At 35.9% G+C, this 25,394-nt stretch overlaps 2 protein-coding genes across 3 annotated transcripts in view; both read right to left on the bottom strand.

Moving 5' to 3' along the window:
- Window positions 1-16,159, bottom strand: part of LOC133870878 (uncharacterized) — a 30,304-nt gene extending 14,145 nt beyond the window's left edge. The window contains exons 1-13 of one of the 2 annotated variants that reach the window (XM_062308136.1): window positions 15,977-16,159; window positions 14,666-15,273; window positions 14,462-14,586; window positions 14,037-14,131; window positions 13,690-13,929; window positions 12,984-13,074; window positions 10,206-10,257; window positions 8,424-8,489; window positions 4,562-4,710; window positions 3,184-3,254; window positions 2,733-2,927; window positions 2,549-2,587; window positions 1,466-1,573 (exon numbers count right to left, since the gene is read on the bottom strand). In XM_062308136.1, the coding sequence (XP_062164120.1) occupies window positions 1,466-1,573; window positions 2,549-2,587; window positions 2,733-2,927; window positions 3,184-3,254; window positions 4,562-4,710; window positions 8,424-8,489; window positions 10,206-10,257; window positions 12,984-13,074; window positions 13,690-13,929; window positions 14,037-14,131; window positions 14,462-14,586; window positions 14,666-15,249 (1,815 nt within the window). In that variant the 5' untranslated portion in view covers window positions 15,250-15,273; window positions 15,977-16,159. The remainder of the gene's footprint in view (window positions 1-1,465; window positions 1,574-2,548; window positions 2,588-2,732; window positions 2,928-3,183; window positions 3,255-4,561; window positions 4,711-8,423; window positions 8,490-10,205; window positions 10,258-12,983; window positions 13,075-13,689; window positions 13,930-14,036; window positions 14,132-14,461; window positions 14,587-14,665; window positions 15,274-15,976) is intronic. The other variant, XM_062308145.1, reaches the window with a different exon arrangement.
- Window positions 16,160-18,139: 1,980 nt separating this feature from the next.
- Window positions 18,140-24,940, bottom strand: LOC133870871 (glutamine synthetase nodule isozyme). Its single transcript, XM_062308123.1, has 13 exons — window positions 24,734-24,940; window positions 24,608-24,647; window positions 24,347-24,450; window positions 24,120-24,168; window positions 23,859-23,965; window positions 21,700-21,787; window positions 20,830-20,958; window positions 20,626-20,700; window positions 20,487-20,540; window positions 19,502-19,539; window positions 19,226-19,385; window positions 19,076-19,136; window positions 18,140-18,477 (listed from the first exon to the last, which is right to left on the bottom strand). The coding sequence occupies exons 1-13, from the start codon at window positions 24,805-24,807 to the stop codon at window positions 18,386-18,388; spliced, it is 1,071 nt and encodes a 356-aa protein (XP_062164107.1). The 5' UTR covers window positions 24,808-24,940; the 3' UTR covers window positions 18,140-18,385.
- Between the last annotated feature and the right edge of the window lie 454 nt (window positions 24,941-25,394).

Raw genomic sequence — 25,394 nt, 5'->3', positions numbered from 1 at the left:
GCACCCTTCCACCACCACCCCTAGCCTCTCCTCAAACCCCTTCCACCTTTTCCCCACATGTTGCCTCCTTTGCGCTGGGATCCCACACATCTCCCTCTGACCGACAGATCTATGACACTCGTGTATATTCCTAACTCTCTAGTTCCTTCTCTATCTTTTCCTATTAAGTGCACACCTTTTTGCCATTAAAGGCTTTTCAACCAACCCACATGTGATGTCCCACATCGTCTAGGTCTGAGAATGGGAATATGCTTATATATATATATTCTCACCCTTCTTGACACAACTCATTTTAAAACTGTGATGGCCATGAACCTATCAGAACTCTGCAATTAAGCATGCTTATTCGAGAGTAGTACCAGATTGGGTGACCTGAAAAATCTGGTTCAAATTAGCCAAAAGCGGATAATATTGTGCCGATGGGGGTGGGCTGTCACAAATGGTATCAGAGTCATTACCACAACGCCAAGCACCCTACCCTCCTCATGGTATGTTTCCAATTCAAATCCCCTCTCAGTGGACATGCCTGCCAAATTCCACATGACCTTCCGCGTTGTGATGGCCAAGTCTACCTTGGGGTGCATCCACGTTGGATGCACGGCTCTCTAACCCTATTGAGGCATCCTTCCCCTTGGCCCCAGTCGACTCCGTGATGCACCTTTATTGTATCCAAGTCAACTTCAACTCTCTAGTGTGGGTTTCAAACCGCGGCCCTTTTATTTGGACTTTGGGCCAAACCCGTTGTACTAGGCCTTAGACCCATTTACTTCATCCTTGGACCTCTTTGTCTAATCCATTGTTTGGATCTGTTAGACCTAGAATTGTATGTCTGTACTTCTACTTTTGCTTTGTAATACATTGATTTGCTTAGGAAAAAAAAAAAAAAAAACCTAGGCAACACATGGACAACTAGCATTTTTGGAGGCCACCACAATCACTCATTTACATCTTAAGTTCCACCAGAAATTGTGATGTCAAGTGTTCAAAAATAAAGTAAAAGCTAAGAGAAAAATTAGGCCATGCTTGTTAATAAGTAGAATTAAATAGTAATATAATGCAGGGAAAAACCAAAAAAAAAAAAAAGCAAGGAAGCTATGAATAAGAAAACATCATTAGTGTGCGTTTGGTAAACGGAATGACCATTCTATTAAAAAAATGAGGTTAAAATTTTCTTCTTACTTATCAAAAAAAAATGAGTACCTTTTATTGAAAATAGAAAGAATGTAGAATGTAATAACCTTGAAATAGTCATTCTCTCGTGGACCATGAGAATGGCTATTCCAAATGTTATATGATAAGGATAGAATCCTTCAAATACTATCATACCAAGGTTATTATATTCCACCTTTTTCCATTCCTAATAAAAGTTCTTTTTTTCTAAATTGAATAGTCATTCCGCATACCAAACATACCCTTATAGCACTTCTCAAGCATATTGCTATGACCAATAAGTCAAAACATTTACCTTGGGGGGGTGTATGCACAAAACATTATTGAAGAGCTTATATATTTCGTTATCATCGGATCTCTTTGTTGCCTTAAGACCCTCGGTAAGATGCTTTAAAGGGAGAGGCTGGAAAATACGAGAAAGTCAAATCCAATGTAACAATAGCTACAATAAATAATATACGTAGTTCACAATAATAATAATAATTATAACAATTAAAAATAATAATATAAGTAGTTCACAGTAAATAAACAGAGTTTCTAACATGGATTGTAAAGAGATAGTGGCGGAATAAACCATCTAATATAACAAGACAATAAATATGGATGTGTATGCAAATGGAAAGTCCCAAGTGACACAGCTATAAGCTTTATTATGTCAACATAATATGCTACCTACACCTAGTACTCCTGCTTGATTCAGTACAACATGGCTATGAGAACACGAATTACTAAATCTGCCTCATTGGGGCTAACGTGGGATCTGACTAGAGAAGTAATCTTTGGTCATTTTCTTTGCTACAGCTGATAAAAATTGTTGTTTTCAAAACACAATAGATATGATATATAGAAAAACTATTTTCTAGTATTTATTAGCGGATTTGCACTTTCTTTTCCTGAATGTTTATAGAACTGGTGGTGCTCTTCTTCTCCTCTTATTTTTTTTTTGGTTTTGGGGGGGGGGGGGGGGGGGGGGGGGGAGGGGAGACATCTTGGCTAATGCCTACCGGAGCAAATGCTCTTTGAGTGATTAAGCGAGAAATTTGGCCATCAGATTCTGCGTCCCAGCACCAGCACAGCATTTCAGGCCAGATGCCCAAGAGTGTACTTGTTTGTACCCTTGGAAACCCTAAACCCTTTAACACAAATGTTTAACAAATATCACTATAGGGCAAAGACACATTCTTCAAATGTACTCAATGTCAGATTCCAGAAGCTTGCATGTGCACTAGAGTATTAACCTCAGCAACAATTAAACCATTTAATCAAGACTATAAAAGAGGTAAAATAACAGTGACAGTTAAACATGAGAAGTCAACAACCTATCTACTTAAGAGAGTTTGTCGATTGCAGAGGGCTCTTAAAAATTAGCAAGCATTACCAGCTTAGCAAGGCGCCCAAAATTTGGAAGTATCATTGTCTGTTGAACATCACAAAAAAAATTATAAGAATCATTAATCACAAATCATAAAAAGGCTTTAAAAGGCAATAGATGTCCTCAACACACACACACATTTGCAAAAAATATATAAACTGATAATCAAAATTAAACTCATGAAGCTTACAAATTTCTCTTTCTCCTTTGACCCCGATTCAGCTTTGTTCTGCCCACATATCAAAACAACTGGACCTGATAATAAGTCAAACATTTCCTGCACCTTATGGACAAACTCCTTTCGTTTTGACTTGGGAACTGCCCTAGACAACCATTCAGAAGAATCTGGAAAATAGACAATGAGGGGTTGCATGGTTCTCAAAACCTGAAAAAAATAAATAAATAAATAAGCCAACATCAAGTGTATAGAGAGCATTTCCTGAAGTATTATCATTGAGTTCAATATAGTTTCTTCTCAATATTATTGTTCACATCAGACTGATGCCAAACTTATCTTCACATTATTTTTTTTTGATAAGTAAGAGAGGTTTTATTAAAAAACGCAAAGTGCAATCAAGTACACAGGGGGTATACAAGAAAGGCAATTAAGAAGAGGAAGAAAACTTATCTTCACATTATACCTCACATAAAGCCTCTATTGCAACATAGCAATTTTCTGCCTGAGTGTCAAGATCATGCTCTATCTCCTTAACTGTAAGTGAACAAAACTTGTCAATTTCTTTAAAACGAAAAGACCAAATACATAGGCTAATGCAGACAGAGAAAAATCAGAAGATAAACGTCTCTGACCATACCTGCTGCTAAAACTTTTAAAAAAAAAAATAAACCAGAATTAAAAACCATACTTTCTGGCCAATTAGTTCTTTAAATGAACACAGGGAAAAAAAAATAACATACAACATACACATAAATCCTAAACTAATGTTTTTTTTATAAGTTTAATCCTAAACTAATGTTACAAAGCAGAAATATACAAATTGCATAAAAAAATAATTTAGGTGATACTCAGCATGAAACTAGGATACAAGCAGACTACTTAAGCCTTGGCAACTCAAGCATGGCATCTTTGCAAATTAACAGCTACAACAGATAATTGGGTGAATGAAAGAGACATTCAGAAATTCAATTACAACTGGAGCTGAAAGATTAAGGGCTAGTTGATGGGTTAATGGTATAATTCCCACTTCAAAGTTGACCATCTTCCATAGAACAAATGACTCCACGAACTTAGAGGGAGAAAAGAAATCCTCTCCCATATATCAGAGAGACAGAGAACTACAAGAGAAAACATCGACTCACACGAAAAAAAACATATTGCAAACTAATACAACAATTGTTTTACATGGACCTTTGTATAAATGGAATGACAATTTCAAAACTGTAATGCAATAGTCAATTGTTAAAGCTCCGATTATCTTCTTTCAAAGAAACAGACCAAACAATCTCCCTATTTTAAATAAGAGAGGATCCAAACTGTCAAACTAGGCACTGGGAGAAGTACTGGTGCAGGTGATGGTGATGGTATTAGAAACCACAACTATTTAGTATGCTGAACTCATATCATTTAGCTTCCTCCAGGAAAATAGTAAGTGCTCAAGTGTTTTTTTTTTTTGCATCGATTTTATTATTTTTTATTAGTAAATGATTTATTAAAAATAATAGAGAAGCGAAGCACATAGTAGGTGTAAATATCTCTCCAAGAATTACAATCTAAAAATCATAAAATAAAGAGAATCTAAAATTTATTTAGTTTTGCATTACCAATTATTTAATCATATCCATAAGTCAACAGAACCAAAAAGGTTCCCGCTAAACAAAATAGGTATAAAACATGAGCATCTTATCTACACACTCAAATCAAATAAATGTAAAAGACACAACAATAGTAGACATTCAAACATATCAAAACTGCAACTTCATCCACATTGAATTGAATTATATTTTCCACCCAAAGGAAAGAATTGAATAATAAACTTTTCTTCAATAAGAAAAAATTACCATCTATCCAATAAATTGGAGGTTTTGAAGGCTCTTGGAGCTTATCCTCCTCTCCTTCATTAGCATTTTTTTCATCAATGTCCAAAATGACAGCAACTCGATCACCACTCACCTCATATACCTCTCCACGTTGACCATTTGATAAAGGCCTGAAAAGACGCCAAGCTTTGATTAATAACCAAGATAATTTGATATTATGAATATACTTATAATAAGAATACAAACATTTGAATATTACTTAATTCTGCTGCCTAAAATGAATAACCCACATTTATGATAATATATAAAACAGCTCAAAAAACAAAAAAGAAACAGAAAAGGAAGCATTGACTATCTAACGTTTAGTTTTAATGATTTCCTTGTATTGTTTTCTACTTCCTCTTAGATGCCTTTCTTGTATACTTCATGTGTACTTGATTGCGCTTTGCGCTTTTTTAATGATATTTTTCTTACTTATCAAAAAAAAAACAATAACAATAATATATTTGCATGTGCGAATGTAGGCATATCCCAACCATATAAGTATTCTTTCTGTTCAAGATTCTCTGTATCAATCTATCTGAAATGCAATCATACCTATATTTTTTTTTTTTTTTTTGATAGGTAATAGCAATTTATTGAAAAGCGCTAAGGGGCGCAACCCTTATACACGGGAAGTATACAAGAGAGCCCTTAAGCGGGTCGAACAAAAAGTAAATTTAAGAAGCCTACAAAAGTAAAGACTCAAACTACGATATGGCGCTATCCAAGAGTATAAAGTGTTGAGCAACCGCTTCCTTAGCTCCACCATAGGTGTCTCTACATCTTCAAACAGACGAGCATTCCGCTCCCTCCAAATACACCACAACAAGCATAGAGGAGCTAACCGCCAAACCTCTTTCGCATGCCGACTCCCAATAGCCGCTCCCCAACTAATCAATAACTCCAACACCGAATGTGGCATAACCCACTCAACCCCAAATAAATTAAGAACGTAGCTCCACAGGGCCCGAGCTACCTCACAATGAAGCAACAAGTGATCAATAGACTCCCTACTTTTCTTGCAAAGACAACACCACTCCATTACTATAGCATTCCTCTTACGCAAGTTATCATGAGTCAAAATTTTGCCCAAAGCTGCTGACTATACGAAGAAAGCCACCCTAGTTGGAGCCTTAACACGCCAAATATTTTTCCAAGGAAAAGAAGGAAGAGAAGGGCCATCTTTCCTACAGAGCTTTACATAGAAGGAACTCACCTCAAATAAACCTTTTTTAGAGGGATTCCACACTAATCTGTCACCCTCACCATGACGAATCGAAGTAGAATATAATCGGTCGAAGAGAGAGAGAACCAAATCCATCTCCCAATCCTGGATATGTCTTGTGAAAAGAACATTCCACTGAACTACACCATTAAGGACCACCAAATTATCCGCCACCATCGCGTCTTTGTTCCTTACAATACAAAAGAGCGCTGGAAAGCATTGCTTCAAGGAACTATCCCCACACCACCGGTCATGCCAAAAACTAATATTAGCTCCACTCCCCACTTCAAAACGAACAAAATTGCGGAAATCCTCCCACCCCCTCCTAATATGTTTCCATACACCCACTCCAAAGGAACCCAAGACCTCTTTCGAGCACCACCCGCCCTTAAGACTTTGAAATTTGGCATCAATAACCAAACGCCATAAAGCCTCTCTCTCCCTACCATATCTCCATAACCATTTACCCAAGAGCGCTCGATTGAACTGGATGAGATTGTGAACTCCCAACCCACCTGCGTATAAAGGTGTACAAATCTTCTTCCAACTCACAAGATGGAACTTTTTCTCATCACCAATGCCTCCCCAAAGAAAATCCTTTTGGATTTTATCAAGACGATTAGCCACCCTCACTGGCATAGGAAACAAAGATAGGTAATAAGTTGGAATGTTGAAGAGCGAACTTTTGATAAGAGTCAACCGGGCACCCTTCGACAAGTACATCCGCTTCCAACCTGCCAACCTCCTTTCCATTTTTTCAATAACACCATTCCAAATAGAATTGGACTTGTAAGAAGCACCCAACGGCAAACCCAAGTAAGTCATAGGCATAGAGGCAACCGGACTTGTAAGAAGCACCCTATATCCCATATCAACATCCATGCTTATAAAAAGAGCATATTAACACATATCAGAATTGTCATATGTATAAATATCACGTGGGAAAAAGGGATGATGATACAAAAATAATGCAATTACAATCTACTTATCAGTTAGAAATAGATCAGAAAATGAAGCCAATATACAACCACTCAAATAAAAACGATTGCACAAGTATACATAATATAGATCTACTATTCTGATTTTCAATCTTCAGGTTCCAACCAGCTATATGCTAAAGGTTCCATCAAGTACATGATTCTAAATCTCTCCATACTGCTTCTGCATATGTCCAATTGAGCCATTACTTCATTCGCATAACCAGGGTATAAATTTATGCCATTTAGATGTCAAAGCATTTCACTGAACATATGCCCTTGAAAGAATATCAGCCACAGATATCACTTTCCTCATAGCACAACAAGGATGATCCAGCAGGAAATGAAATATCGTAAGATAGCTCACAATTCAAAACCCAGCCAGTCACCTATTCAAAATGAAAAATGCAGGATCACTTCATTATAATCCAGCAAAATATATTAAAAATCTACTGTCGTTCATCAACAACTCCAACAGAATCAACCCGCAATAAAAGCTGTAGTAACTTGCCCAGGATATAGCTGCCACCAACTTGGTGCAGTAACATTGAAGTGACAGCTACTGCACTAAATGCTGCACCAACATTATGCTTCTTCTTTTTTTATGAGTAATTGTAATTCAATTCATTAAAAGCGCAGAGGGGCGCAACCCTTATACACGAGAAGTATAAAAGAGAGCCCCTAAATGGGACGAGAAAAGAATAAATTTAAAAAGTCTACAAAAGTAAAATCATTCAAGCAATGATTGGATGCTATCCAAATATATAACATATTAAGCAAACGCTTATGTAGCTCCACCATTGATGTCTCTACATCTTTAAAGAGCCGCGCATTTCGTTCCCGCCAAATACACCACAATAAACACAATGGAGCTAACCACAATATATTCTAAATCCCGAAAGTCAGTAGAATGTCTACAAAAGAAAACAATGCCTGCTTATTAAGTACTAATTAAATCTTTAAACTGACGCGTGCATTTTAGCTCTGAGGTATTCTACTTCTACAATGCTGATTTCTGACTATAATGGGTTACAGAAATCATAAGAAAGTCTCTTTCTGCAGCTTCAAGAAAGCTTAGTTTGCTACTTTCTGTTGAATTTGTGTTGTTGCCTTGAAAATCAGCGAGCAAAAGTACCAATTCCAAAATTATTGACATGCTTCTACATCACAAGGTGATTTAAAGAGACTACAAAAATCAGGAACACCTCTTTCTCTTTTTCGGGGAGACCAAAAAAATTTAAAAAAAAAAAAAAAGAGTTAGGGAACTGTAAGACCAATCCCAGATAGAAAGTAGTAAAAATGGGAAAAGAAATCTTTAAAAAAAAAAATTATCGTGACTATTTAGGTAATCAGTAAATTTTAGGGTTTAAAAAAGGCATTGCAATGGAAATAACAGACTACAAAAATATATAACCATTTACTAACTACTGATGCACAAATAGCACAAGAGCTAAAATTTCTTGAAATATTAGAGCAAATGTAATCACTGGTTAACAGCTAAGACCATGGAAGAGACAAGGAACCGGCTTAGAACCTCACAAAGAAAAACCATTGACCCAAGCAGTTTCAAGAAAACGCCAAGAGTAGAGGGGCATCCAAGAGTTTTTCTTCTATACATTGGGATGACTTACCAACCCACCTGCCACGAATAATGGTATAAGCATTTGTCAGACCATCAGATGTTGGTATCTTCCCCAATATGATCCTGTTATGCATTATATACTCTGATGTCAGGTGAGGGTGAAGTCACAGTTCACGGGGCGAAGAGATCATGCTAAAGGATTTCAAAAGATAGATGACAAATATGACCCTTCCACACAGCATGCTTGTCATTTGTCACAAAATCAAAGTCCAACCAATTAGTAGCATAGCACTCTCTTATTTCCACATGTAGGCTAAATCTCCTAAAGATCGATGTGCTACCAATTACACGCCCCTCAAAACAATTCTAACCACACGTTCGAAATTCGGAACTAACTTATGGTAGCATTCAAACTAATAAAAATAACACAGAATTAAGCAAACTTCTACAGACAAGCAGCCTAGAGTAAAAAGCATGAAAAAAAAAATTAACAAAATTATAGAAAAGTAATAGCATAAAGTGGCACACACATCATTAATTCTAATGCAGCATCAAACAACTGAGCAACTGCAAAAAGATTATTGAGATCCAGAGCATAACATACATTAAAAGGTTCAAATTCCATCAAAAAAAATAAATCCTTGAGTTGAACTTGAAACTAATTACACTCTCATGACTTACTTTGCCAGCCAAGAGTGAAACTAATCCTTGAGATGACAGATTGTCTACTTTCTTCACTGTGACATACTAGAGAATTGCAGTCCTTAGTGTTTGGGCTGTTTGGAGTTTTGTGGCTTATCCCCAGAACAGTTGCTCATTTATTGGCGTCTTGCAAGAGACAGTTTGAAAACATCATGGTGGCAAAATTTGGAAGGTATTGTGTATTGTGCAGCCTATTTGGGATGGCGTTATTGAGAAGATTGAGCACCACTTGGCTAGCTACAAGATGATGTACTTGTCTAAGGTGGAAGGATTATTTTGATTAAGAGCATCATATCCAATCTGCCTACTTATTTATTGTCTCTCTTTCCCCTCCCCACCAGTGTTGCCATTCACATAGAGGAATTACAGTGGGATTTTTTTGTGGGCTGGGCTTGATGAAAAGTTCAAATTTTACCTAGTAAGCTGGTCCAAGGTTTGTTATCCAATCTCTGAGGAAGGGTTGAAGGTCTAAAACCTGCTTATGTTCAACAGTGCTTGTTTGGGAAAGTGTCTATGGCGTTATGTGCATGAGAAAGACCATGTGGAGGGAGGTGGTGAATTCTAAATATGGCAACTTGTGGGGTGGTTGGTGTTCAAGTGAGGTTCATGGGTCATATATGGTGGGGAAATGGAAAAATATCAGGAGGGGCTAAGGGTGTTTCTAGTCAAAGTGCAGCAGTGGGAGAGGACAGTGTGGTAGTCTTCAAAGTGCAATAGTGTGGAAGAAGGCTTTGTCCTACCTAATGTAGTGTCTTTTGAGGAAAAGAAACAATCGAATTTTTGAAGACCGCGAGAGTACGGTGGTGTAAAGTCTTTTTTCTTCAATACTATTTACGATTGGACAGCTGCTTTTGACTACCTTAATATGTCTAGCTTTCATGATTTTTGTTGATATTTTTTCTTTTCCTAGCTAGGTGTATCTCTTGTGTACTTCCTGTAAATTTGGGTTGCGCCTTTGCGCTTTTTTTAATGATATTTTGATTACTTATCAAAAAAACATAAAACATTTATTCATTCAATGTATAGAAGAATCACCAACTAGATTCTAAAATGAACTTTACTATTTCAATTTATGATTAACCTATTAAATCTTTAATGCTAAAATGGAGAAAACACAGAGAAGAATCAAATTATGACCTGTTATCTGCTTCAATACATACAGAAGCCCCAATGTATTTCACCCGATCACCTAGAAAAAATCAACGAGCAATAAAGTAACGAATTAATGCCACCCAGAAAGACCATAAGATTTAATAAGAAAAGGTAATAATAATTTTGAAACTGTAGAAAGCATATAATAGCTCGATGCAACACCGAAAACACCATGAGCAACCAATACACATCAGCTATGTATGTGGATACATATGTTTGTGAATCCCACTTGTCTTTAGGATCCATATATGTATAGCTATGCATGTGGATAGATACATCCATACACATATACACCTCATGTATGCATGTAGATATGTGTGTGCATGTATGAGACTAATCTGGGGGAAAAGGGTCTGCCTACAAGTCACATGAATCACAAACGTCTGCGAGAAAGCAACAGTGTGAACATTCAAAGGTTGGTTTGGCAAAATTTTAAGAACCCCTTCTCAATTTCCATACACTGAAAACACTTCTCAAAAAAATGTAGCCCCCACCACTAACACACTCTCTAAAACAAACCACAAAACACTTTTTAAAAAAAACAAAACATAAGCTCATTGGGGCTGCCTTGTTACATATAAAAAATATTTATAAAATAAAATAAAGGTGGAGGTTGGCCTTCGCGGCAGGAGGCTGGCAGATCCACATGGCGGCCATTGATATGCATGTGTGGCTACCAAATCCGCGTGGTGGCCACCATGATCTGTCTGGTCACCCTACGGTGGCCGCCAAATCCACCATCCCAGGGTCACCCGATCTGTCAGTGGCTGCCACCGTCATATCTATGTGGTGGCCACTACGGTAGCTGCCAATCTATTTGACAGCCTCCTAGTCTCTAGCAATCATAATTATTTTCCAAAACATTTTTCAAAAAAATTACCAAACAGCCCCTAAAATTTCCTCAAATATGGAACACTTAAAGCACCATGTGTCCATATGTGTAAAGAGATGCCATATAACATGAGAGAGAGCTACAATATAACATACATCTTAACTGCATGGTTGCATTGAATTGGAACTCAAACAAACTAAAAGGTAAACTTTAAATATCAATTGAGTCCACTTTCTTTCCTTCTGTTTTTTTTTTTTTGTTGTTGATAAGTGAAATAATTCATAAAAAGCGCAAGGGCCATAACCAAGTACACGAAAGTATACCAAAGAAAAACACCCAACAAATCAAGAAAGAAAAAAGAAGCACAAAGGTCTACAAAGCTAGAGATATTGAGAAGGGTCTTAGCAGAGATCCACTCAAAGAGGGATTTAAGAAATCAGTTGTAAATTCAAACTCATCTTCTCACAATTATCGAAACTTCGAGTATTCATTTCTCTCCAAACGCACCACATTAAAAAACAAGGGACAACATTTAAAGAATATTAATATCGTTCCGATTGACCCTTCCTTTCCAACAAACCAAAAGGTCCTAGTTGGGTGGAAGGGATTCCATCCCTTTTGGGTGGCTGCAACACTCCAAACGATGAAAAGGGTGAGGAGTCCATAATTAATGGCCAGATCCAGTCTCAGAAGTGGCCGGTAGGCTTTGGCCCGGATGGTTAGATCGTAGTGTGGGATCATGGTGATGAGTTTTGGAATGGGAAGGATGAAGAATCCCCTTACCCTTTGAGTGTTTTACATCCCGACAGGCCCTTGGATTGGGCGATGGATGGTGTTCATGGCGAGGTTCCGTCCTTGGCAATCGTCGATGCCATTGAAGAGGAATATCATCGGGAAACAATAGTAGCGCGCCAAAAGACCAAAGGTAGAAGAGAACTGTTGAATTTGAAAAGCTCCATTAACTACAGCGATGCAAGCGCACCCTCTAGGCATTAGAAAAGCAAGGCTCACATGATGTGGTGTTGTGTGCCTCTTGTGGGTCTAGGGGTTTTAGAGTCTAGTGGGTTTGTGGGTTTCTTTTTTTTTTCTTTTTTCTTTTTGACTAATTTGATTATTCCTGTGTATACTTCATATATACTTCGAGACACCTTACGCTTTTTAAATAAAATTTTATTACTTATCAAAAAAAAAACAGAAGATCCACCACTCATCTAGGCATAACCCACTTTATTCCAAACATCCGGACGACCATATTCCACAAATCTCTTGCAACGTCACAATGAAGAAGGAGATGATGTAGAGTTCCCCCCACTTATTTTACACATACGACACCGATCTATCCCTATGATGTGAGGCTTGCAAAGATTATCCGAGGTAAAGATTTTCCCTAAGGAAGTTGTCCAAGTGAAAAAAGCCATCCTCAAAGGAACCTTAGTCCTCCAAATGCTCTTGCAAGGAAAAGAGGAGTCAACGTTGGGAGTCGACTTTTCTAAGAGGCAAAAAATCTCACCCAAATGGAACCTAGTTATCTCCCCTCTCCCTGTAATAAACTCTCTTTTCTTTTTCTTTCTATGGTAACATTAACAAACAGACAGAAGGAGAGCAACAGCAGCATATCATCATTCAGCAGGCCAAGACCAAAATAAGCTTCCAGTATGAAGAGAGATTTAGTCAAGTTATAATGCTAGATATCATAGCCAGCCTTCATTAGGGTCTTAGTACCAAATCCCACATACATGCTCAGAGTATTGATTTGCACTACGAGCAGCACCCACCTTTGACAAATCTATAAGCATTTATGTGTTTAGTGTTTGTGTCAAATATCATATCTTTAATCCCCCAGATGCAATAACATATTAAAAAATACAACAAACATATTGCAGCACATAAAAGTTCTTGTATGAAGATCTTACGTAGTTGACATATATTACCTTTCTTTAGCGGCTGTTTGGATTTATCAGAAGACTCGACAGCCTCAGAATTTGAGGACTCAGAGGAACTCTCAACTTCTCCAGAGACCCTCTGCAACAGATGTAATTTCAAAATGACAAATAGATCAGAGTATGTGGCCCATATCAATTACAGTAAGATTCCCTACATAGTAGTGTAAGTGTTTCAAGACCATCTAAAAGTATCGCAAAGAATTCCAGCTACAACAAAAAACCGTGAAAAGAGTATCTAAGATTATTGCTTTGAACTAGCCGACAAAGGCATCAAAGCACATATGTTCTGAATATTTGCAGTAAACATATATTATATGAAAACATTATCCAGTTAATATTTCTTCTTAGTTTGCTTGGGTCCTAAATCTAACACACACACACACACACACACACAGAAGGCAAGCTATATGTGATGGAACCAAACATTCTAATGCACAATTGACTCGTGATCTCTTCTTTAAATAACAACAACTATCAACGCGTAAAAACACCCTCAAATTCCACAAATTAAGATATCTTCCATTCTTTCAGCCCTTACAACTAGGAAGAGCAAAAATTTACCTAAAACACCTAGACAAAGACATAATGTACAACAACATGATGCACGTGATATTTATGTCAAGTTACATTTTCCACTATGCCAAAATATGACTCCAATTTAACATGAAATCCCAGTACTCCAAAAGACCAATACCTTTTCAAACTCTTCATGGTTGTAGGGAATAAGCTTCTTGAGGGCTGCTTCAGCAGTTGCTTGCACATCAACTTCATCAATATCACTACCATGAGCACTTGCCTCACCACTGCTAGTCCACTCTTCTTCATTGCTCGCATCATTCTCATCCTCAACCTCCGATTCCGAAGTACACTCCTCCCCAGATTCTGCATCTTCATCATCTGATTCACACTCTGATGCAAAATCATCACCAAAATCCTGCTCCAAAATCAACAAAGAAATAATAATCACAACCTTACCTTCAATGACATTAACAAAGTAAAAACTTGACTAGTATAAAATATAAAAGTTATCACCAATCTTACATAAGGAGCGAGAACGTTGCTGTCAAGCACCAGTAGGGGAACTTGTAGATCACGTGCAAGTGCTCTCACTAATCTCTCTCGGTAAAGTTCAGTGCCTGTAGAAATATTATATCCCTTCTTCTAATAAGCACAAGTAAAGATAAGTATGGCCTTGTTTGGTAAGGGAAGGGGAATTGGTAGTGGAGTTGGAAGTGATAGATGTGATATAAAGTAAAAAGAATTTGCATAGAAAAGTGAAAAAGTTTTGAATTGTAGTGAATTTTTTTTATTTAAATAATAATAAAAAATTATTGATGTGATATAAAGTTAAAATATTTTGAAGTTGATTGTTTTTGGAATAAATGAAGAGGGGAAGAGAAAATTTTATTGCTCTTGCCAAACAAGCCCTATGTGTCTTGAGAAATTGGATAGGGTCAATGACCAACCTGGAATGCTCTGAAGCAATATTCTCCCACTTGAAGACGTCAACCGAGCACCATAAGAAGCAGTGAACTTCTTATGTTTCAAATGAGAAGCGGCACATTCCACCAAAGTATTTTTGGTGTGTTCACTATAAGAAAATAAAACTTCCAATTACTGAAAAAATCTCATAATTTCAACGATAAAAGATGTGAGCAAGTAGTAATTACTGAATGTGGTAAGGAAATGTGTCCCATGATACTGATATCTTCTCCCACGGAACAATCCTCCGCGAAAACTCATTTCTGAACTTCTCACGTCTGGTCAGAAAAGGAGATTCCTTCTTCTTACTCTCAATAGCAAGCTTCTCACTTTTAAGCCACTCTTTCTGATCCTGTTCCCCAAGCCGAGCATGCGCATCAGAACGCCTCACATCTTCGCTAACTTTTTCTCGCCAAGTCTTTCCCTTATCAAAGTTACTCCCATCTTTAATGGGTATATGTTCATCCTCACTTGTGTTCCTTCCATCGCCTTCAGAACTATAGACACGTAACTGTCTGCTCTTTAAACACGTTGCAAGCCTCCCATGGAAGCTACTGTAACTACTACCACCAGCAAGACCCCTAGGTGTAATAGAATCTAACAAATGTCTTCTAATCAAACTATTATGTGAAGAGTGGCTTCTTGCTAAAGGTGTACGACTCAAAGATTGAGAAGAAGCATGTTCTACACAGTTTGGCCTACTCAAATCTTTGGAAGGCTGAAAAGCTAACCCCCATCTCTGATGTCTGCACTTTATTCTCCTTGCATACATCGTTACCTCTTAATTTTCTACTACCTGCACCGTTGCACACCTCAATTACTTCATACTCAATGTGTTAAACAATTATTTAAAATGCCACAATCACCCCATTACCCTAATTGGTTCAAGTGAAAAAAGGGTTGTTCCACTGTGATTGATTCAACTCTGTTTATGGTAATGTGTGTGTATATATTTTTTGTACGAGGGCATTCTCTTATACATACAAATGTGTCTGTGTACTGTGTACTACTGTGTGCGTTCATCACATAAATGAAGAAGTAAAAAAACCAGCGCGCATTTAATGTATTCTGTGTTATCTTTTTCCAATAAAACATCCTTATTTTCTAAATTTCAAACATCACTTGCGAATTTAATTACAGAACCAACCATATGCTTTCTCTTTTACCTTTTTTTTCTATTTAATGTTATCTGATGAAGAAACAACGGAGGGTGGAAATACAAAGAGTGATTAACGTGTTATCAAAGAATTTGATACATTTCCAATACTGTCTGCAAGTCGTAATCGGCTTGAAAACATAACCATTAATCAAAATATTTTGAATCTTCAATACTTCTTTCATTCCTCGGCTTTCTCGTCCTTACAACTTACAAAAGATTAAAAACTTCACCTCTTTCTCTACTTCCATCGCAAACAAAACGAAATAAATTGCGCATTCAATCCATTTTCAGATAAATCACCGTCCAATGCATGCCAGCGAGAGAGAGAGAAGGGACATACCTTATTTAATAGGTTCTGCGAAACCCTAGATTTGGACCGTGCCTAAACACTGAAGAGAGAAAAGGAACGGCACAAAGAGCTAAAGAAGGCGCGAGAGGTCCATTTGGGACGGAAGGGAGATAAGATGGGCTTCTGTGAGTGACTGGGGGCGCCGGGCAGGGGCAGTGGGAGTGAAACCGAGTGTCCGTGTGCGAGTTTACTTGAAGTCTTAAACCATGTGTTGCTTAGGTTTGGCATGTGCAGAACCTCGGTTCGGGGATGGGCAGGGCCTTTGTTACGTGCAATGATCCACTCTTAGGCCCATCCAAGGTAAAACGTGGTTGGCTGAAAGCCCCAAGATAATTGAGAGGTCTTTTTCTTTTTTCTTTTTTTTCTTTTTTTGAAAAGTTCAAGTACTCCTATTAAATTATTACTCAATTGTCAATATTCCTTCCAAATTTTAATTTGCGTTAAAATGTATTTCTCAAAATACCAACAAAATTATTTGGAGAGACATTGACATAAATTAAAGTTTGAAGAGATATTGACAGTCTAATGGTATTTTAAAAATGGTACATAAACTTTTCTTCTTTATTCTTTTTTCTAGTCATATTCACCTTTCTTTGTAGAGTCTTCAAATCCTTGAATTTATTTTCAAGATTCAATTATTATCATATTTATTATTTAACATAAGAAAATGAAAAATGTTCGAAAACAACAATTTTATCTCGCTTTGGTAGTGTAGCACTTTCAACCGGCCCTTCTAGAAAAAAAAAATGATTGATTAGCGAAGTCACGTTAACAAAATAGAATAAAAGTGTGTGTATAGCATTACTCTTAACATAATAGCCATAATAAATAATAAGTTGGTAAATACATTAAGACAAATTTTTGAAATTCTACAAATTTTACTATAATCTATTTACAAACTTACATATTAAACCTCTCATATAATAAATAGTGAGTTGGTAAATATAATAAATAGTGAGTTGGAAATAAACCATCTAACTTGAAAATAATGGTTAGGGTTATAAGAACACTTATAAGGTTCCTTAAGAATTGTAGAGGATCATGATCTTCCTTTATTTGCCTTATGAAGTATGATGAGAAGATATATTTTTTCGTGATTTTTGACTTAAAATAAAATTGTTTTTAATCTTCTTCTCCTTCTTTATACATTTCTTCCACTTCTTTATTACCTAACTAAACTTATTAGCAAATTTTAAAAATAACACATCAATTTATGGTTAGTTATAAAGACATTAATGTATCAGGGATCAGTAGTGCTAGACAATCATACTTTTTTGAGACCTACTAAATGTATATATACGGTCTATTATTATTTTTTACAAATTCAATAGTTAATTTTTAAAAATATCGTACGGAAATGGACATGAGACGTACAAAATATGTAAATATATATATTTATCTACTTTTATTAATGTTGACGTGGCATTATCAATTAATCATTGTTAAAAAAATAAATAAGTTGATTGAAGCTGTCATATTAACAAAATATAATAATAATAATAATAATAATAAGAAAATAAAATTACGATTTATAGCATTACTCATCCCAAATCTATTATAAAATGTCATTCATAGTGTCATTGTTCTCTAATTAAATAGACTTGGATGCTTACACGTGCTGCTCAAAAAATTGAAAAGAGAGGGCTTTGTCCTTTTGCATTGCAAAGTGGAGTTGCAAGTTGCAACACCCCAAGTATAAGAGGGTCTAGTTTATTAATTCTAAAATTTAGAGGGGCCAGGGTTATCTACGAAGAACCTAAAGCACTTATAAATCACTAAAATACGTGCTTTTAGACAATATTTTCAAAATTTCCATAACAAAATTTAGATATCATTCAACACGAAAGACAAGCATATGCCTTGATATTATCCAACGTTGCACTTGATTTGATGATGGGAATCTTCAAATAGATCTGGAGTCCATATAATAAAGCATCTTTATAGAAGCATTATGTTTAGCCACTTAACCTGATGAAAATGGACCAAGATTATCTTCAATTGAGATGAATTGGAGAGGAGCCAGTTCTTTATGCTAAAATTATAAAACTACCCCTCAGAATAAGGGACCGGCTCCTCTTCGGTTGAAATCCAACCGAAGAGAATCTTGATGTGGCGAAAAGATTGGTGAAAACTTGAAGGTAACCACACGAGAAGTACAACCAACTAAATTACCACTCTTTATTAAGTTTGATCTGACCACAACCACATACGAGACAATTCAACCAAATTGCAAGACCCAACCCTATGAACAGCAACGAACCAATCCAAGCAGAAGACAAATGCACACGCACACATGCGTGCGTGAGAGAGAGAGAGATAAGAGACAGAAAAAGAAAGAGAGACACAATTATTCACATGAACTCTTAACTTCCTCTTATCTTTCAGACTTCACTGTCCCTTCTAAGGCTTCCAGAGAATAGTGGTTTCAGCAATCTTGGAAGTGACAACATAGGGATCCATGTTTGATGCTGGTCTCCGGTCCTCAAAGTAGCCTGCCAATTATCATAGCAAAGCGATTATAATTATTATTAGCATAATGAGCAATAATTTTAAAATATAAATTAAATGATTATATTCATTCATCTTATTTTGAACTTTTAGAATAAGTGATGATTTAACATAATATAAGAGATAGATACAAGGATGGAATCAAAATTTTTTTTGCGTCCGAACCTTCATAAACAAATAAATATATAGATACATAAAATCTCTCTATGTATATGTGCGCACGTTGATGTAAAATAAAAGCACACGTCTTGAACTTGTATGGGGTATGAAAAGTTAACGTTGACGGGCCATAGTATAGAAAATAGTGTTTTTATAGGGATTGTAGAAAAATTTGGAGCTGCCAAAGATCTCCCAACTAACAATGTAGGTGCGCCTATAGCAAAACGTCATAAGTTCAAATCTTAACTTTACGATTAATCTCATTTTAATTTAAATATTTAACGTGTTGGGCTTCCCTTATTCAAAATAGTAGTAAAATTATTATATATTTTTTCAAATAAGTAATGATTTATTAGAATAAATATGTGAAAGAAACATCGGAGGAATGGAAGGGAAGGCAACAAGACAAACACAAATGCTGACCTTTTCCATCTTTCTCAGTGTCACGGCCAACACGGATGGACGCACCCCTGTTCGCAACGCCCTGTTTTTGTTGGATGAAACACAGATTAGTGTAAACATTATTAACACAGAATACGATGATTGTGAAACGAAGAAAAAGATTAAACTTACCCAACAGAAAGTGTTGATGTCAGCAGTCTCATGGCGACCTGTCAATCTCCTCTCATTGCCTTCTCCATAGGCAGCAATGTGCTCCTTGTGGCGCAAACCCAACTTTTCTATGGCCTTCTTGATCACCTCAAAGCCACCGTCATTCCTCGTTGAGTTGGTGCTTAAGTATAAAGAACAACAAACCCAAACGATCAAAACTTGCTTTACATGCAATAATCTTAACAAGTTTTCAACGGCTCAATTGCAGAAGCACGTTAAATTTGGTTAAGCAACTACCTGTAGTTAGTATGAGCACCAGCACCATTCCAGTCACCCTGTTTATTCAACAGAAAAAATAAAATAATAATAAAATAAAGAAACGAATAAAACATTAAGCCGACAACATGAGAGGACAGCAAGTGATTTTGTTGCCCGAGCAGAAATGGATGGTAATGATATATATAGGGCTAATGCTAAGGAGGATCACTTTATCCAAAATTCATCGAAAAAAATGTGTTGTTTAATGATGAAGATACATGTCTTTCAGATGAAGACTATCATCTACTTACGGTCAGCTAACTACCATGACTTAACTAAAGTTGAAGATTATCACTTGGTCACAGTTGAAAACTGTAATCTAAGGCTTGTTTGGCAAAGAACATAATAGAACAGAGTAGTGGGTTGTTAATTTTGAAATTAGTACAAAGTGATGATGTGATATAAAATAAAAAGAATTTGTATAAAAAAGTGAAGAAAAAAAATTGTATTGTAGTGAATTATTTTATTTGAATAATAATAAAAAATTATTGAAGTGATATAAAAAAGTGAAAAAAATGAGAATGTTTAGATGTTGATTATTTTTGGAAAGTGTAAAAATAAAATAAAAAAAATTGTGAATGGTGACAGCCACTATTCTGTAATGTATTGTGGCTTATCAAACAAGCTCCTAGTTAAGTTGAAGTCTATCACTTAGTCACAGTTAAAAATTATTACCTTGTTGTACTTGGAAGTCTATTTATATTATTCGCATTTACATTAATTCTCTTATAAATAGGAGTCTGTTATATTATAAACATCACACCAAAAAAAAAAAAGCAAAATGTAATCCTTTGAACTTTATTTTGTGGACTTAGTAGAACCGCGCAATTCTTTGTATCTTTATTTATTCCGCTTTTTATTTGTCTATTGCATTATTTTTCTTTCAAAATAAAAAATAAAATAAAAAAGTGAAATATCCAAAAAGAAGAAAGAAATTAGTCATAGTTGCAGTGGCTAAACAAACCTGGATTGGTTTGGGGTCAAGCGAAAGCACAACTCCTGCGATTTCTGTGATCCTCTGTTTTACCAAGAAAACTGAAAGATTAGAAAGAAAGCAAAACACTACATGCCAACTAAACATTCACTAGTGTCTTTGAACAAACCTCAAGAATGTATCGAGCAACCCATAACTGATCCCCAGCAGAAATACCGACAGCAGGACCGACTTGAAACTCCCACTGTTTCACCCCCAGATCATCACAGCCATTAACAGGAAATATGTGAAGATCAATTTCACGCCAACAAATTATGATCTCTTAATAGTGGAGGAAGAAAGAAATAAAGAATATAGTTTGAACTGAGCTCACCTGGCCTGGCATAACTTCCCCATTAATTCCACTGATGTTAATTCCAGCATAGAGGCAGGCCTTATAGTGTGAATCCACTATATCACGACCAAGTGCCTTGTCTGCCCCTATACCACAATAGTAGGGACCCTACATGGATACAAAAATAGGAAATATGAATTTAATTGGTTTATCAACAGGATCTTATTTTTGTAGTAGGATCCTCTCCGGTTCAAATGAACGGGAGAGTATCCGGTCCCTTATAGTGTAAGGGTATTTTTGTCTAAAAAATGTGAAAAGACAAAAATACCCCTAAATTGGAAGGAACTGAATACTCTCCAGTTCATTTGAACAGGAGAGGATCTGTTTCCCTTATTTTCGAGGATAGAGATCCCAACAATTTTGTTGTCTTACTATCAATAATTCAAACAGCAAATACGAGAATGTCAAAGCATGAATAAACAATCAAACCTAATTTTTAGGCAAATAATATATATATATATGTTCAAAATTGGGACGTGGCCCCTCCCGGCTAGAATAGGATTATCTCTATTTTTCGATGAAATGAATAGTCAAAATTTAAAATTGGGGCATCAAACAGTATACATAATGTTAATATTAATACATCTTTTAAAAAAATTAAATAATGTGATATCATGTATACTATTAGATCTACTAACTTTAATCATGACCATGATATCTGTTTTAAATGAAATGGACATAATCATAATCCCTCCCGAGTCCGGACCCCTGATTCCATTCTTCGATCTTACAGTCAAATGCCATAAGAAGTAGGCATCCCAATTCTTTGATTCTATAAAGATGTTAATGGGCATGCATTAGGATGTTTTCAAGAAAATCATAAATAACAATAAAAATGAATGGTAGTACCTGAGGGCCAGGGTAGCCACCAACAGGCCATCCAAGAGGCCACTTGACATCCTTTTGAAGAAGAGTGTACTCTTGCTCAATGCCATACCTAATCACAAAATCGAGCATGTTTTTCAGTTGAAATAGATAGTATAATCAGAACATACATGCATGCATTTGTAGGCATTCAATGAAAAGGCCAGGGGATAAAATGTTCTTGTTAAGCCGTACAAAAACTCAAAACACAAGTGGTTCAAAAAAGAAAAAAGAAAAAAAAAGAAGAAATTAAATGAAAATTATTCAACAGCCATAAACAAAAATTAAAAGCAAATAGCACTTTTATAAATGATGGTAAATGAAAAGGATTTGGCTTCCATCCCCTGAAAAAAAAAAAATAAAATAAAATAAAATAAAATAAAATTGAACAATAGAGATTGTCTTTAGAGAAAAATTAATTGAAATCCTTCTCAAATTTACAATTTTCTACGTTTATTTTTTCATAGAAAATCTCTAGTAATTTGTTCACGGGAGATAGTCAAATCCAAATGAAAAGTGTGAAAATGTAATTACCTTTTGTCTTATTCTACTTCAAGAACACCGAGCCAAATCAGTATTTTTCCACGATCTTAATAGGATTAGTAATTTCCAAGTTTGCTATTCCAATTTTTTTTTTCCCCATTATTTATCAAAGGAATGTTGTTGAGCTTACAATCACACACAGAAGCCCACCAATCCATCCACCCACTACTCAATTACTTTAATAAAGTAGCTCAGTTATTATTATTATTATTATTATTATTATTATTATTTTGTACATATATAAAGCACTATTGTTAATTTATACGTATAATATTCGATCCAGAAGTTGAAGCGACGGAATCCCATGGGCCAAAGAATAAGATTGAGCAAAGCATTTAAGCATTCATCGTATTGATTAGCGCTTACTGCTTAAGGATTTCAATACAACAATTAATTAACAATTTTCTATAAACACCAATTAAAATTGTGTGACGTGTAGCTCCTCATGTTCTTCCATTTTTGCTTTCAAATCTTTGACTTGATCTAACACCTAACCATTCCCCACGGTAGTTGAAACTCCCCTACCACAGCCCCTAACCATTATTTTCCAATGTAATGATAATGGCAATTTTGTCTCTCCATTTGGGACCATCGAAAAAGACACTCATGTCAATACAATTGTCATATTCGTAACAACAAATAATAAATAAATAATCATCAATTTGACACTTACACCTTCAAAATTTAAAAAGTTGCACTCAAATGCCACCAAATAACTAATTATTAACTTTTAAAAACGTTTATGAGAGTGGCTGGACCACTTATGAAATATCAAGGGATGGCCAAAAATTTGTGGTGACAGTGGTCGGGTCACCCCCAAAACTCCCAAATGGTAGCTTGGCCACCCCCAATATGTTAGTAGCAACCCAAGCCCTCCCCAAAAATTGCCAAGGGAGTGAAGCCACACCCACAGGTTAAGGGGTGACCTTAATTACCACCCCTAAATGCTTCTTCGACACTTAAAAGTTTTAAAGGCTTTTTTTTAAATTTTTTTTTTTTTTTATTATTTTTTTTATGTTGGGTGTAAAGTTGAGTTGGCATTTTGTACATGTGGTAACATTTTGTACACGTGACTCGGTGGGTAAACAACCCCAAAAGGTGCGTGTTTTATCTTTAAAAAGGTCAAAGTTTGCTTTTAAAAAAAAAGGGTTTGTAAACTATTCATACAAAAACGCTGATCTGGCATTTTGGGGCGATTAAATTCGAAAATGTCAGCGCTTTGCATGTGACGTAGTTTTCGTTCAAAAGATAGAAAATAAATAAATAAATAAATAAATAAGGAATAGTGCTAAGAATCACTGTTATGAAGTTTGTGGAGTTCGAATGTCACTTTCTAAATTTAAGAGACATAATTTATTGATCATACCTTGGAAATGAGGATAATTTATCATATTAGATTTTAAATATTTAATGATAAAAATATTATCACATCATTTAAATATAACCAAAAAAAAAAAAAAACAACCCTCATTCATTTCACTTAAGATCGTTTTTTCCCCCCCCTTGAACTAGTAAATACACAAATGGGTGGATAAAGAAAAAAATTGTACGGTTGTATGAGTTTTTTTTTTTTTTTTTGAGAGGTTGTATGAGTTTAGTACCAGGGCTCCTCATGGACAACATCAGGGTGGCTAAAAATCTTGGCAGCATCGAACCGTTTGTTGGTGGGAATGGGCTCGCCGCCTGGTGTATATGCATCGCACATCACCTATTTTCACGACAAAAATACATTATTACCCCTTGACCTACGTTTCAAATGAAAATTGAAAAATGCTGGATTCTTTAATATAACACCGAAAATCACGGATCAAAAGACTAAAAGTCAAAAGTATGTATCCACGTGGAAGACCAATAATTGGTACCAGGATGTTGTTTCCTCTCCTGAATGGATCCTTGAAGATAGCCTGGGGACTGATTCACGGAAAACCCAAAATTAGACACCGGATATTCCGTAAGTAACGTAAATAATTAAGAATCTTGGAGAAAGAGACTCGATCGAGATACTCCCCCGATCAGGACCGTCGATCAATAACAACATATGCGCGATCAATGGGTGGCACAGAATAATAGGGTGGTTAGCGATGCATACTATATGATGACTTCACTGTCTTCTCCGGGGGCTTGGCCTGTGCTTGAACCGTCGTAGTTCCACTTTGGGAGTTTGGCTGGGTCTGTCACCGGTCCAGGCAGAGTCTGTAACGCATGCATATAAATTAATATATAATATATGTAACATAAATATTTTTTTCTTAGAGATAAACAAAAAATATGATCATATATTCAAAAATAAAAAATAAAAATAAAAAAATCTACAGTAACTTAAACAGTAAAGACAGGAAAAAGAGCCTACCCTTGCTTTGCTTCTCAAGTCCAAACCAGATCCGCCAATCCTATAATAAGAAAAACAGTAAAATTTTGCGTTAAATATTAAAAATAATAATAATTAATATTACGAGTGTGCGAGAGAGAAAGAGACCATATGTACTCAGCAATGATCTTGTCAGTGGTCTCACTGAGGTCGATGTTGATGAGATCAGAGAGGAGAGACATGGCTTCTTTGAGAGGAGAGAGAAGGAACTTGGTAGAGATCTTGTAGGAGGGAGAGATACCGGGGAGGGGTTCTCGGTTGGTTCCTTAAATAGAGGTGGATAACTCTTCACCTAACCATTTTTTTTCCAATAAAATGGGGAGAATATTCATGCCAGTAAAAGGACAGCCTTGCTGATTCCTCCGAGCATAGTTGGCACTTGGCGACTTATAGCCGCCCATTATTTAGAACGAGAAATGATATTATTTTTTAATTCTTTTTTATATTTTTTATTTTTAAATTTATATTTATGTTCCGTTTGTTTCGGCGTAAAATAATTTATGAAAAATGATTTTTATGGTGTTTGGTAGGAGCTAAAATAATGGTCAACTAAAATTATTTTCAGTTTGACCGTAAAAACTTTTTAAATTTTTGGAAAACCGTAAATTATTTCTCGAAATTAAACTCTTCGTCCTTACATGCACGTTTGATAATCGATTGTCGGAATTCAGCAATTGTCGGTCGTCAGAATCCAGCCGGCGCCGGAGTCCAGCAACATCCGGTTGTTGGAATTCTGCAGGCGCCGGAATCCGGTGACATCCGACCACTG

The sequence above is a fragment of the Alnus glutinosa genome, chromosome 1 (genome assembly GCF_958979055.1).
Source record: "Alnus glutinosa chromosome 1, dhAlnGlut1.1, whole genome shotgun sequence".
NCBI classification, from domain to species: Eukaryota; Viridiplantae; Streptophyta; class Magnoliopsida; order Fagales; family Betulaceae; genus Alnus; species Alnus glutinosa.
Note: the sequence above shows the minus strand (reverse complement) of the source record. Positions and strands in the feature narration are given on the sequence as shown.